Source organism: Propithecus coquereli, unplaced genomic scaffold (genome assembly GCF_000956105.1).
Source record: "Propithecus coquereli isolate 6110/MARCELLA unplaced genomic scaffold, Pcoq_1.0 Scaffold30, whole genome shotgun sequence".
NCBI classification, from domain to species: domain Eukaryota; kingdom Metazoa; phylum Chordata; class Mammalia; order Primates; family Indriidae; genus Propithecus; species Propithecus coquereli.
In genome coordinates, this window is record NW_012148619.1 from 2,001,736 (window position 1) to 2,015,550 (window position 13,815).

At 43.1% G+C, this 13,815-nt stretch overlaps 1 protein-coding gene across 3 annotated transcripts in view; it reads left to right on the forward strand.

The window, feature by feature from the left end:
* The window catches only part of SLC1A2 (solute carrier family 1 (glial high affinity glutamate transporter), member 2), a 92,676-nt gene that overhangs the window by 68,119 nt on the left and 10,742 nt on the right, over positions 1 to 13,815 (forward strand). For all 3 annotated transcript variants that reach the window (XM_012649609.1, XM_012649610.1, XM_012649611.1), the window contains one exon: positions 11,055 to 11,286. In XM_012649609.1, the coding sequence (XP_012505063.1) occupies positions 11,055 to 11,286 (232 nt within the window). The remainder of the gene's footprint in view (positions 1 to 11,054; positions 11,287 to 13,815) is intronic.

A 13,815-nucleotide genomic window follows, 5' to 3' on the forward strand; every position in this document is an offset into this window, starting at 1 on the left:
TTTGGACAGGGAGGGGGATGTAGGGGAGATGAAGACATTGGCAGTGGTCTGAGGATGAAGCTCACCTGAACAGCATAGTTGCCAGCTGATAATCAGGGCCTCTCCGCACAAGAAGAAAGACACAGGAAGTGATCCCAATCCCACCTGCTCCCCTGAGACCTGCTGCTTATTCATACCATATCTCCCCCCTCGCCTCTTTGTCCCCTGAGCCTCTTCAACTCATGTTGTCATTAGGGTCCCCTGCCTGCTGTGACTACATCACCTTGGCTCTTGCGTTTATTTCTGAGGCCCGAAACCACCTTTAGAGATTTGTAAAAAGTATTATTCCAAAGCCTTCCCCCTGTTATAATACAAATGCCTACGAGTGGAAAAAAGTGCACTGATATGATCGGGAATGAGGAACAGGAGCCGACATTTGGTGAGCCCCACAACGTTCTTTATATCGGTTTCCATTTAATCCTTAGCGAGCCCGGCAGCATATGTCACAGGTAAGGACACTGGCGATGAGGAGGGCCCAGGCTCCTGCCTGGCATGAGGCAGAGCTTGTGTGGCCAGGCCAGGGCCCTTCACCCCACTCCATGTGGCCCCCTAATTTGTACCAAGTGGTTCTAACTGTGGGGAGGATGAACAGAGAGGTCCAGAGTCAGAAAGACTGGGAAAAATTTATTAGGGTCACCCCTGGGCTTGCTTGGAACGTTTGACCCCTCTGAAACTCAGGTTGAAGTTTAATTGCCATTGTAACAATATTAATAGGTGGAACCTTTAAAAGGTGATTAGGCCACGAGGGCTGCACCCTCCTGGGTGAGTGCGATTGGTATCATTATAAAAGGGCGAGTTCGGCCCCTTCTTGCTCTCTCTTTGCCCTTCTGCTTTCCATCATGTGATGATGCAGCAAGAAGGCCCTCACCAGATGCCAGCACCTTGATCTTGGACTTCCCAACCTCCAGAACTGTGAAGAAATACATTTCTGTTCTTTATAAATTCCCCAGTCTCAGGTATTTTGTTATAGCAGCACAAATGGACTAAGATACCCCTGGTTCTACATACTAACTAGAGAATTTTTTGTTTGACCTGTTTTCTTCCTCCCCTCCCAAGATTAAAACAAAACAAACAGCCTAAATGAGGACAGATGGGGCACAATCAAGGTCTCGGCCAGTCTTAGAATTGAAGTCCTCCGGCCCCGGTAGTTCTGCCATTGTGGTCACTGGTCGTCTTGGCAGTCGTGTGCTTTCAAGCCTGTTGGGTGAGAGTCACTTTGTGAAACATTCAAAACCCTGCCTACCGCCGACCTAGATGTTAGCAAATGGAATATGAGGGCCAGGTCCTCCCAGATCACCCCATGCAGGTGCTCACATGCTTGCACTTGCACAGGAAAACAGGCCATCCTAACTCCAGGGCTGAAACATGTCAGCAGGCGGGAGTTGGCTGAATAATAAAAAAAAGTGATGATACTTTTGGATTAACTACATTGATGAAATCATGTAAGAGAAAACTTTATCCTGGGCCGGAGCTGGAAAGAAAGGAGCAAATGAAGAGCTCTTCTCTAGTTCTGGGGCTCTGGTCCCAGATGGAGGGAGGTGTGTGCTCAAGAGAGAGAAAGGCCAAGAGGCAGGAGCCCTAGGTCTGAGGTCTGCACATACTAACTGTAGAACTCTGGGCAAGTTACTCTGCTACATCGTATGTACAATGGGAACAATAACTTCCCAGCTTGAAAGCCAGAGTCCAGGCCCAATGCCTTTGAGTGTCCTTCTAGTTTTAAGACCTAGAGTGGGATTCTGCTGGTGATGGATGTTTGTATACAAATAAGTGTGAACATTCTTCTTAAGAAGAAAAAAAAAGGAAAGGTAGAGGATCCTGGGAAAATGGAGTGTGGATGTCTGTAGCTAGGTCAGATCTGCTTTGAATTAGTAATGGTGCCACATTCTTTCTCACCAGCAACAAGAGTTTTGGAAACCAGCTCTTGGTCATGAGCTCTGTGGCTGTCTGGTGCTCGTTAGTATGAAAGCTGGGCAGGGGGTGGGTGGTCTGAGTTGAGATGGGAGTGCACGGGAGATTGGCCATTCCCTAGAAAAGTAGTCTGTGGAGGACAAGCAAAGAAAAAGAAATGAGGGGATTTTTTTCCCTCTCTAGGCAAGGTTTGTAAGCTTTCATAACTCTAGCAATTTTTCAATTTAAAACCAAACAAAGCCTGCAGTGACATTTAACATGTCATGGTGTTTGCCAACTGCTGAAGACCAGCCAGCCTCATTACTGCCTGCTAAGCCCTGGATGCTTTTCAATGGGCAGGCTTAGCCGTCGTATAAATGTCATGGTGAAGACCAAGATTCTGGAGCCCTGAAAAGTGCCCGAACCCTAGAACACTGGATGGGCAGGATTGATCAACAAAAGCACCTTCTCCCAGGTCCAAGAAGCCCTTTGTGTCAGGAACCTTTGGTAGATATTTATGAGACCTTGCTGACACCCCACCCTCTCTGAAGGTGACCGGATAGAGTGAAAATTGAGAGCCAGTACCAGGAAGAGGAAATAAATAACTAGGTCTGGCTATGGGTGGGAAAAGGAAAGCCAAAATAAAGTGAAACCTAAGTGTACCTATGGCCCATTTGTCACACAAGACTCTGCTGGTGAGAGATGTTTTCTGGGCTCACATGTGCTAATTGAGGGATATAGTTGAGATGGCACTTATAAGGAAGACCTTAAAGAGACTCTGCCCTGCAGGAGGGCTCTGTAGCTCCCCTGCTGACATCCTTCTCTGGAGGGAATAGAGCATTAGTTCTCAAACCTGAGCATGCACCAAAATCTGTTGGAGATTTAGGAGGTCTGGGGTGGGGCTGAAGAGTTGGCATTTCTAACAAGTCCCTGGGTGACGCTGATGGAGCAGTCTCCAGGGCCTCCACTGCCAGAAGCAGTGGACTAGCAATAGGGAAGGAGAGAGCAGGATTTTCCAACTGTGGGTATATGAGCACCTCTACTCTTTTTTGAGTAACTGTTGATAGCTCATGCATTCGTCCAAAAAAATCGAATTGGCGACTTATTTAAATGTCATAGCAAATTATGAGACAGCTAATAGTTTTATCCCCACTTTGCAGGTGAGAAAATTTGGGTGAGAGAGAAGTAACTTATCCCAATTTAGTGGATATTAAATGGCTGAACTGGGATTCAAACCCACAGGATCTGGGTGTTTCAGGTGTGCCAATCTGGGTTCTGTATTTCTTATTTAAGGCACACACACACACACACACACACACACACACACATACACACACACACAAACACAAACCTGAATTACCCTCCACTCCATGTCTGGTGGAAAAGAAAACTAATTCCTACATCAGCCATATCTCTAAACATTCTAGGGGCTTATGTTTATCTTAGTCTTTTGCTCTGGTTTCCCACTTCCACTGAATTCTCCTTTTTTCTGCATCTTATTTTATCTCTAGTCTGCATCAGACTCATGATGGCATATGACCCCTTTCCCACTAAGTCCTTCTCCCTCCCACCAAAGAATCCCTGGCTTGAGTCAGTGTAATTGCAGATCAAGGGAGGAGGGTGAGGCTGTACTTCAGCACAACAAAACCATTTTTTAATATATCACAAAAAGAATGTGTACTCATGGGAAGGGAGGGAGCAAAGCTCAGGAGAGTAATAAAATGAAAATGAGAAAGCCTCTCTTCACCTACCATTGAATGTTGTTTCACTGTTAATAATTTCAGGCAGCACAGGAGTAAAATGAAAATTTAATATTAGGCATCTCTTTAAAAAAATCCTTTAGTATTCCCCACCCCTGGGAATCTCTCTCTGCCTTGGTTTTCGCCTTTCCTAGTCTTCCTTCCTTGTCGGGCTTCCTTGTTCTCTATCTTTTTTGGGTCTTCCCCTGGCTCTTTGGACATCTCTCTCATTGTCATCTGCAGAGCAACTTGGGCTTTCTATGTCTCCCTCCCCATCCTTCTACATCACGCCCTGCATCCTAACTTTTCACCCCCAAAGCATCCAACCAGATGTTTACTAGGCAAAACCCAATTCTGTCTGCAGAGTTCATCTGCTTTCAAGTCTTAAGCTAACAATCCATTCCTGCCCTGCCCTCCTTCGCATACTGACCTCCCCACTATCCCCTACTCCACCTGTGCCATAAGTAAATAAAACATCGTCTCAGCACTCAAAGAGCTTGTAGCCTATTAATGGCATCAAGAAATCCCAACAGTGTGCTAGGTGCAAAAAGAGGAGTATCATAAGACTTGGTGGGGGAATAAAAGAGGGAGTAATATGATTCCCTTTTCACGTGGACTAATTATAGAAATACGATGAGCAGTTTGTGCCATATAAGCCTTTTATACGCAAGAGTTTGGTGGAGGACCTCTCAGTTGACAAGTACTCAATACGTGTTAGCAGTTATTATCTTCTCAAACGTGCTTAGAGATGAGTTTTAATTTCCATATTTTACAAATGAGAAAGCTGAGTGGAAAAGGCTGAGAAACTTGCCCTGCTGGAGCCAGGATTGCTGTACTGGCTGGAATCTGAAGCTCACGCTCTTCACCAATGCTTAGGTGGGTCTCCTTCCCTTCGCTAACCCCATGTGGCCTTAGCCCTTGGATGCCCAGAATTATGCCAGCCTACCTCATCTCTGGGACCTTAGGTGATCCCTTTGCCACACTATGCCCCTAAAAACAGTCCCTCAACACCCTACATTTTGAGAGGCAGACGCTATGGTTTGTTTCTCTTAATATTAAGTTGAACCATATGAAATTGCCAATATTTGGCCTTCTTAGACCTACAGAAATGGCAATTTCATATGATTTGACCCAATACAAGGGCCCAGATGAGTTGTGGGTGACCCAGCTTCCTTGGCTCTGTTTTTCTGTGAGAACCAGCACTTCCAGACAACTCTACATTTTCCTGCTAGAGGATTTAGATTGAGAAATAGAAAAAAGACAGAGCACCTTGGCACTTGCTTTTCTTCCAGTGAGCCAGATCCAGTGACTCAGTGTGAAATAACTGAGTCAAACCCCTCTCTCATTTTTGGTTCCTGGTGTCCCCCAAGGATAGCTGTAGTGAATCCACTGAATACAAGATTCTGCTCTTATCTCCATTCCCTTCTCATAGCTCTAATGCACAGCATCCAGACCCAAAGATAGCATCAAGTGCTCTAAAACTTGTTTTTACCAAGTAGCCTTAAAGCTCCTGAGATCAACATGAAAGACAGGGTTTCCTGAGTGGTCAGTGGTGATTGTGAGAGAAAATGAAACTATTTGCCTGTGGAGAAACTTTCCACATATGAACCGTAAGTTCCCATATCCTGCTTCAGGCCAGAGTGAAACTTCCCCAGAGCTGGTCAAACATCCCCCTGGTAGCCTCAAGGTGTTCTACGCTGCAGAATTTTCAGGAAGGGAGATGCATACAGAGCGGCCATGACCCATGTCCTGTCTGGGCACCCTGGGAATTTTCCCAGTATGCTTTGTGGAGAGGGAACCTCGCATGGTAGAGCGCTGATATTTTAATTTAATCTAAATTAACATCTTGCTATTCAACAGATCTCCTTTAACTTCCTGCCATATCGCTTAGAAGTCTATCTTCATAAGCTTGCCCTTCACTCCTTCTTTTCTGTAGCTATCGGAATAGAGTCCTCCCAACAAAGGAAATGGCCTTCCTCGGCCCCCTGGATTGCCATCCTCTCTGACCTCCCGAGGGACCCAACTCCATCAATTATTCCCTCTTCTCTGTAGGTTCAGTTTCTTCCCTACTAGCTTCTTCTCATTCTGACTTAAACACGTGCAAATATTCTACCTCTTAAAATAAAATGAAACAAAACAAAAATTCTTCTATCTCCTGTCTCCATCTACCATTTTCTCTCCTCATTTCAACCAATCTTCTTTTTTTTTTTTTTTGAGACAGAGTCTCACTCTGTTGCCCGGGCTAGAGTGCCGTGGTGTCAGCCTAGCTCACAGCAACCTCAAACTCCTGGGTTCAAGGGATCCTCCTGCCTCAGCCTCCCGGGTAGTCGGACTACAGGCATGCGCCACCATGCCCAGCTAATTTTTTCTATTTTTAGTTGTTTGGCCAATTTCTTTCTATTTTTAGTAGAGACGGGTCTCGCTCTTGCTCAGGCTGGTCTGGAACTCCTGAGCTCAAACGATCCACCCGCCTCGGCCTCCTAGAGTGTTAGGATTACAGACGTGAACCACCATGCCCAGCCTCAATCAATCTTCTTGAATAAGTTGATTATTCATAATGCCTCCATTTCTTCACCTCACGTTCAATTTTTTACCTGTAGGGAGCTGTCTTCTATCCCTACTTCTGTATTGGAATTGCCCATGCCAGGCCAACAGTGGCTTCTTTATTGCTAAAACCAAAAGATATTTCTTTTCCTTATCTTAGCTGACCCCTAGGCAAGAGCTAGCATTGTTCACCACACCTTTATTGTAAAAGCATACTTCCCTTTACTTATGATACGTCAAACCCTTCTAATTTCCTTTCACTTTTGCAGGCTCTTATTCCTTTGCCCATTCCTTGAATGTTGGTTGACCTCAGTGTTCCAACCTAGATTGTCTGCTCTTCTGCATTCCCTCCAAGGGTGAACCAAACACCTCTGTGGCCTCCCTGCCATTGCCATGTGATGATTCCTGATTTACCACCTGCCCCTCAGATGGGTCTTCTGACCCTCAGTCCCTATCCCCAGCCACCTGTGGGGCATCTCCTCTGGACTGAGTCACATGCCTCGTAGACAACATGTTCAGAATGAAGCCAGAATCTTTCCCGCCCCAACCCACCACGCCCCCTCCGCAAGGCAGCGCTGTCCCCCGAGAGGGATCCTGGCTTCTTTTCTCTTTTATTCCCTGTAGCCAACTAGTCTTCAAGTCCTGTAATTCTGTCTGCTAAGTCTCACTCAAATCCATCTTTCTCTGTACCCACCATATCCTCACTAACTGGATTTCACTCTTTCAGTGTTGTCCTTTTCCGGTCCATTATTCATAGTGAAACAAGTGTGATTTTCCCTTTTAATGGCTCCTTTTTACACTTCAGATAAAGTTCTAACTCAAGCTTGGCTGATAAGGCCATAGATGATTTGGTCAATTCTTACTTTCTGCCTCTCTCACTGTGCTTGGTAGCCATCCTGAACTCTTCTGAGTGCTCCTACCCTTTAGATTTCATGCATACTATTTCTCTCCTCTCTCTATCTCATTTTCTTATATTCATGCTTAGGGCCCAACTCAAGACACTTCTACTTGAAACATTTCCTGTGACCCATGTATGACAAAGTGTTCCACCTATATAACCCTGTAGCACACAGTACTTATTTCTATTTGAACATTTATCTCATTCTAGTGGGGGAGATAGACAAATAAAGAGAGTGTGGGTTCTTGGGGAAAAGGGAGTGTGAGAAGGGTCTTGTCTTATTCGTTGCTGCCCCGGAACTTGGCATAGTGTCCTGCACACACTGTAAGATGCTCATTGAACTTTTGTTGAATGAACAAATTCACCAACAAATAACTAAGAAAGTGTAAGAGTTGATGTCCTCTTCTTTCTAATTAGCTATTAACAGATGTAAGAAAAGAACATTTTCATGCTCATGTGCTCCTGCAACATGTAATGAGTATTTCTGGCATGTTGAGTGTTGCTCTCCTTTCCTTTAACTCTCACAACCTCCTGTGAGGTTGGGATTACCCTCATTCCCTATTTCATTCTCAGGTAAGAAGTGATTTTCTCAGGTGAGAATCAGAAGCCCTGGCTTAAAGCATTCTGGCCCTAGGTCCAGGACACTTTCCATCTTGATTTTGGCATCAGACATCAGTCTGCTTTGATTCTACACAGTCTGTTTTCCATCCATTCCTGTCCTAATGGCTGTTTCCATTGGCCAAGTTCCTTTTCAAATTTAAGGAGATCTAATGGCATGGAAGAGATATGGCAATGAACAAATGTGGGGAAAGCTCACCCAGAAATACTATTCCAAAAACTTTGTTCAGTGGCTGCTTCAGGAGAGTGAGGATTTGGTGTCAAAGAAAGTCAAGGGTTGAAGAAACAGAAGTTTGTGAATTTATATCGCCCATTTGAGTGGAAATGACTTTATTAAACTGGAAAAGTCATTAACCCTTGAGCATAGTATTTTGTGCTTTTGTCCACATGGTGGAGTATGAGTGGGGGTGGGGTTTATCCTCAAAAGGGGATAACATAATGAGTATTAACTGTTGGTCAGGAAATGATTTTTATCTTCCTTAAATTCTATAATATAGATATTTTGGCTACTTTAGCAAAATTTTGTTTGAGTAAGTGTCTTAGTCCATTCAGACTGCTATAACGAAATACTATAGACTGGGTGGCTTATAAGCAACAGAAATTTATTTCTTACAGTTCTGGAGGCTGAGAAGTCCAAGATCAAGGCACCAGCAGATTCTGTGTTGAGGGCCTGCCTCCTTATAGACAGCTGTCTTCTCACTCTAATCTCATATGGTGGAAGGGGCAAGGGATCTCTATTGGGCCTCTTTTGTAAGGGTGCTAATCCCATTCATGAGGGTTCCACCTCCATGACCTAATCACCTCCCAATGGTTCCATCTCCAAATACCATCACTTTGGGGATTAGGTTTCAATATATGAATTTTGGGGGGCACAAATATTCAGACCATAGCAGCGAGTCATCACAGTCACACAGTAAGTGGCTGAGCTAGATCCAAAATTAGGGTTGTCTGGCTCCAGGGTGCTTTGCGACATGTGGCAGACTGTGGATTCTGGGATTCATTCTATGATTTTGCTAGAACGTGGGACTTTGGGAAACCACTAATCTCTCCAGGCCTCAGTTTTGTCGTGTAGTAAATGTGAATAATAGTACCTCTTATACAGTTGTGATGAGTATTAAATAAGGTAGTATCTATAAAGTATATTCCTATACATAGTAGGTGTGATATAAGTATTAGCTATCATTATCACTATCACCACCACTGCTACCATCTTACCTTTGGTCTCTCCCTTTGCCAGTTAGGCAGATTTTTCTGGGCCATGAGATCAATGGATACACAGAGCATTGCTCTTGAAGACTTTAGTGATCTTTGGAATTTGACAATTGGTTAAAGGTATTGGATACATGACTTGGGACACATGCCAGAAGGGATTGAAAGTACAGTTGAATAGCTCCAAAGTAGACCACGACTACATGTTAGACAAATAACACATCTACTTAGTTGGGAGTGTTACCATAAGAATTGTTGTTCTATAAATAGGGTTAATGTTTTCAGGGGGAGATATTAGCTTAACCAGGCATATTTGGGTGTTCTGCCTAGGAGCTACCACAGATATATTTGAATTGACTTGACAAAAATTTATAGTAATGTTAAAAGTACACATGATACATTAAATAGTATTTTTTGAGTTCTTATTAAATGTCTGGAACTGTGCTAAGCACTTGGTTGTATTTTGTAATCTTCACCACAACCCTTATGTATGGGACATTTTTATTATTTCTATTTTATAGATGAGATAACTAAGGCTCACAAGTGTTCAGTATGATCAGGATTTTCTAACAGTTAAGGGGGCATATCTAGCATTTGAACCACGTCGAGCTGCCTCTACAGTCCATGCTTTATAAAAACTGCTATCCTGCATTCCTTCTTGTGCCCTTTTACTGAGGCTTCTTCACAAACTACTCTAAGTGCCTGATTTTGTGGATGACCTCAAGACCCAGTCTTCATTCACATATAGATTCAATCACCCTGAGGCAGACTCTCCAAATCAGAAGAAGGGCAAGAGCATTCTCAGGTGGAGAGATCCCCTGAGAGTGGCATCCAGCTCTGATCAGTTTTTTCCCGCCCCCATGGACAGTGTCTTCCTGGTCGAAATCAGAAAGACCATGGGCCTACACCTTGCAGACAGCTGGCCTTGCAAGGGAGCCAAGCCAGACTCTTCCTAGTGGGGTTTCATTATTATTATTCTCTAGTAAGAAATAGATTCAATAGTAGCAACTAGAATTTATTTTAGACCTTTGTTCCAAGAACAAATTAAGGTTTCCACTGTGCCTGGAACTAATATTATTTGAACGGAAGGCTAGAATGCCCTGGACTAAGAATGTCTTGGCAGCATCTTTACCTAAACTCCTTCCTTTTATATATATTTTTTACTTTTTTCGTGTGATTTTCCAGCACCCTTCTCTCTAGGACTTTGCATATCTAGTAAACATGGCCAAAAGGATTCTTCACGCTGATGTGGCCTAAACTTATGGATGAGAAGACACCACTTACTCTTAAAAACTTAATTAGCTTTCCCGGCACTGACCTTCTAAGAGGGAGAGTTACTAACCATAATATTTTTCAAATCAGAACTGGCAACACAGGATTTGAGGAAGGATTTTCTTAATACTTCCTCTTTTAGAAACACCCTGGAAGATTTAATTTTTTTTTAGGTTAATAGAGAGAGCAAGATAGAAGTATTTTGGTTTTATCCGGACACATAGTCATAACACATACTGGTCAATGAGAAAATTGTGTCTGGGTTTCTTATCCAACAGCTGTGTCTTGTTGGTGGGAGGTGCAGGGGAAAGGCTGGGTTAGCTTCTATACTTATAAAAAGATGACTTTTCTATTATGGGAGAGTTCACAGGTGGTTAGTCTTTCCAGTAGAACTAATAAAAAAAATAAGTTGAGATAGTACAGAGTCTTCAAAGAACAGTTTAAATCAGGAGGGATTGCTGGACACAGCTAGGCGTGTCTGGAGCGTGGGTACGAATTCTGAGATTTGGACACGTTATTTCTCTCTGATTCTTTCTTTCCGCCTCCTCCTGCTTTTCTGTGCCATTGTTTATTGGGTGTTTACCCTTTACCAGACATTTTGCCAAGCACTTTATATATATTATCTCATTTAATTTTGTCACAAGCCTATGAGAGAAGTATGAGTGTTATCTCCAATTGCCACACTGGAAATCAAGGCTTATGAAGGCTAAGTAACTTGCCCCAGACCAGGCAGAGGGAAGAGGTAGCGCCAAAACGCAAGTCTAGGTCTCTCTTGTTCCAGACCATGACCTCTCAACCACCAGATCGTATTGCTTCCTCCCTAAACTTTTTCTGTGCTTTGTCCCCAGGGACAGGATGAGAACGTCAGTCAATGTCGTGGGTGACTCTTTTGGGGCTGGGATTGTCTACCACCTTTCCAAGTCCGAACTGGATACCATTGACTCCCAGCACCGAGTGCATGAAGATATTGAAATGACCAAGACTCAATCCATTTATGATGACATGAAGAACCACAGGGAAAGCAACTCCAATCAGTGTGTCTATGCTGCACACAACTCTGTCATAGTAGATGAGTGCAAGGTACCTTTCCCATTCATGGATATTGAGACCTGTATATAGTAGTGCATGCTCAATTTCTTCAAAAACAAACACAAATCCCTGCATGTATTATTGTCACATTTATTTTTCTAAAGAATCATGTAACCCGAGCTTCTGTGAGTCCCAGATCATCTAACTCTGTGTCTAACATGGCGGGAAATCAACAGGTCTAACAGTGAAAGAGCCAATCAGTTGCTTATTTCATCCATGTAATGTAAAACAACCATTCTTCTGCCCCCATCCTCCCCACTTGACTAATTCGATCAGTTTTCTTGAATATTTTGCCCAAGAATTTGTGGGTGCTAGAGCTTTGCAGGCTTTCAAATATTTTATTCCTCAAATGAAACACCAAGGGAAATCCCTAGCGTCCTTTGATTGGAATAGCACAAGTGTTCCTCCTTGCTGTATATCACGTGTTGGTCAAAAATGTGCCCACAGAACTTCACACAATTATCTTTGTCTTAATTATTATTGTTGAGAAGGGTGAGTTTTGACGTGGCAGTCACTTTGCTTCAAAAATGGGGAAGCAATTTCAATTAAAGGATAGCTATCCGTCAAAATAATTATCCAAGGATGTTTTTTAAAAAACACTACATCCACACACTGCCTGGCAGTGCCGTCTTTCCTGCAGCACGGATGTTCTGGGCCCTCCTCCAAGCTGTTGGGTGCTAAGTCTTCAAGCTTGATGGGCTCTGTCTAGCTTTCATTGTAACTAACTTGGCATTGTCAAAATCAGAGTGTCATGACCAGAGTGAAGCAAACTTGGAGAAACCCTGGCAGGTGAGCAGAGTCAACTCTAGGGGTTGGTTTGATAAAATGATAACACGCAGCCACTGAGGACAATATGAACCCAACACAGATATCTGGTACCATTTTGACTTCTGCTGACTAGGTCACATTTAACTGCTAGTTTCTTCCTGTGTCACTTCTGGGCCATTCCAAATACATACCATGGTTTTTGCCAGGCAACTAAGGGCGACACAGACACAATTCTCTTTAACAGACTATGACATAGGTCCAGAATTCTAGTGGACCAGCGCAGTCTTTTGCTTGGCCCCTGTACATCAGGTACATGTGTGGGTAAATCAGGGCTCTGATACAAATTAGTGGGGGAACCCACCCATCAAGAGGCCATTGCACAAATTAATTGACTCAGTGAAAATGATTCAAATTATTAGGAATTCAGATGTACTTAAGGGCATAATCCATTCTCCTGGAAAGTTAGTGTTTCCCACATCTGAGTGAACGAGCTGGATTATTCCTCTTCAGAATGTTAGTTTGGATCAACAAGGGTCAACATTCTTATAAACGGCTTTATGCTCTGTTATATTTGACAAGTGCTTATTGTGTGCCTTCTAAGGTTTAGCTGAGTGCCCCATGTCATTCCTGTCACATCCTGTATTTTGATCATTTCATCAAGTATTTATTGAGTACCTGTTATCTACGAAGCCCTGAAGTAGGCACTAGAGGACAGCAAAAACAATGTACAATGTTGTAGTGGAGATAAGACCTGAACTCAAATTATTGCCATACAAGGAAAAACAGTACAAAACGAAATGAAATCACCATTTTTTAAAAATGTCACAATTGTATGTAAGAAGAATCCTAGTGGTTAATTGCTGGATGGCCCTTTCAGAGCTTCTCAAGAGGCTTCTTAATACTGTGTAGGACATGTTTTGAAAAAGAAGGTGTGTGGGCATGGAGATATCTTTAGATTTCAGACTTCCTGGATTTCTTTTTTCTTGAAGGACACCAAGTATATCAGCAGAAATTTGCTTCATTTTTAAAAGTAGAATATTTCAAACTCTAAAGGGAGATGTTTGTGAATTATCCCTATCCCCAGGAAGTAAGCCCACAAGGAGTGAGACTTTGTCACCATTTATCCTACTGTGTCCCAGCACCTAAAACTGTCCAGCATATTGTAGGTGCTCAATAAATATTTGTTGCATGTATCTCGTAGCATCTTTATTCCTTGCTATATTTCTGATAAGCTTTTTCTGGACAGTTCCAAAGAGATAGAGGTTCAGTCTCTCTATAAAATTGACTACCCAACCAACCACCTGTGGACTCATTGGTTAACTAGCATTTAGATGGTCAGTGGTCAAATTGAGCAGCTCATGAAGATGATTAAAATGGCCCTTTTTGGTTTAGTAACTATTTCAACTGTTTGCATTTTTAATGAAGTGATTGGGTTCAGCTAAGTGAAGGTTATTTGGTCCTCAGCCTTGGCTAGGTGAAGCAAGTTGACTCTTCTCACTCTAAATCAGTTAACTGTGTTGACACTGACATGGGAAGGAGGCAGGCAGAGCTATGGATAAGAATCTACAGTCTTTCTGAGAATATCTGGGTCAGATGTATTCATTCATTCCTTTCGACTTCCTTCTAGTCAATTCTCAGTCTCACTATTGCTCCCTTTTTAAGAACTGAGATGGGAGATGTCAATGCTTATTGCCAATGCCACTTCCTTCTTTCTTTCCTATTACCCAGGTGGTTGGAGCAGAAAGGAGTGGA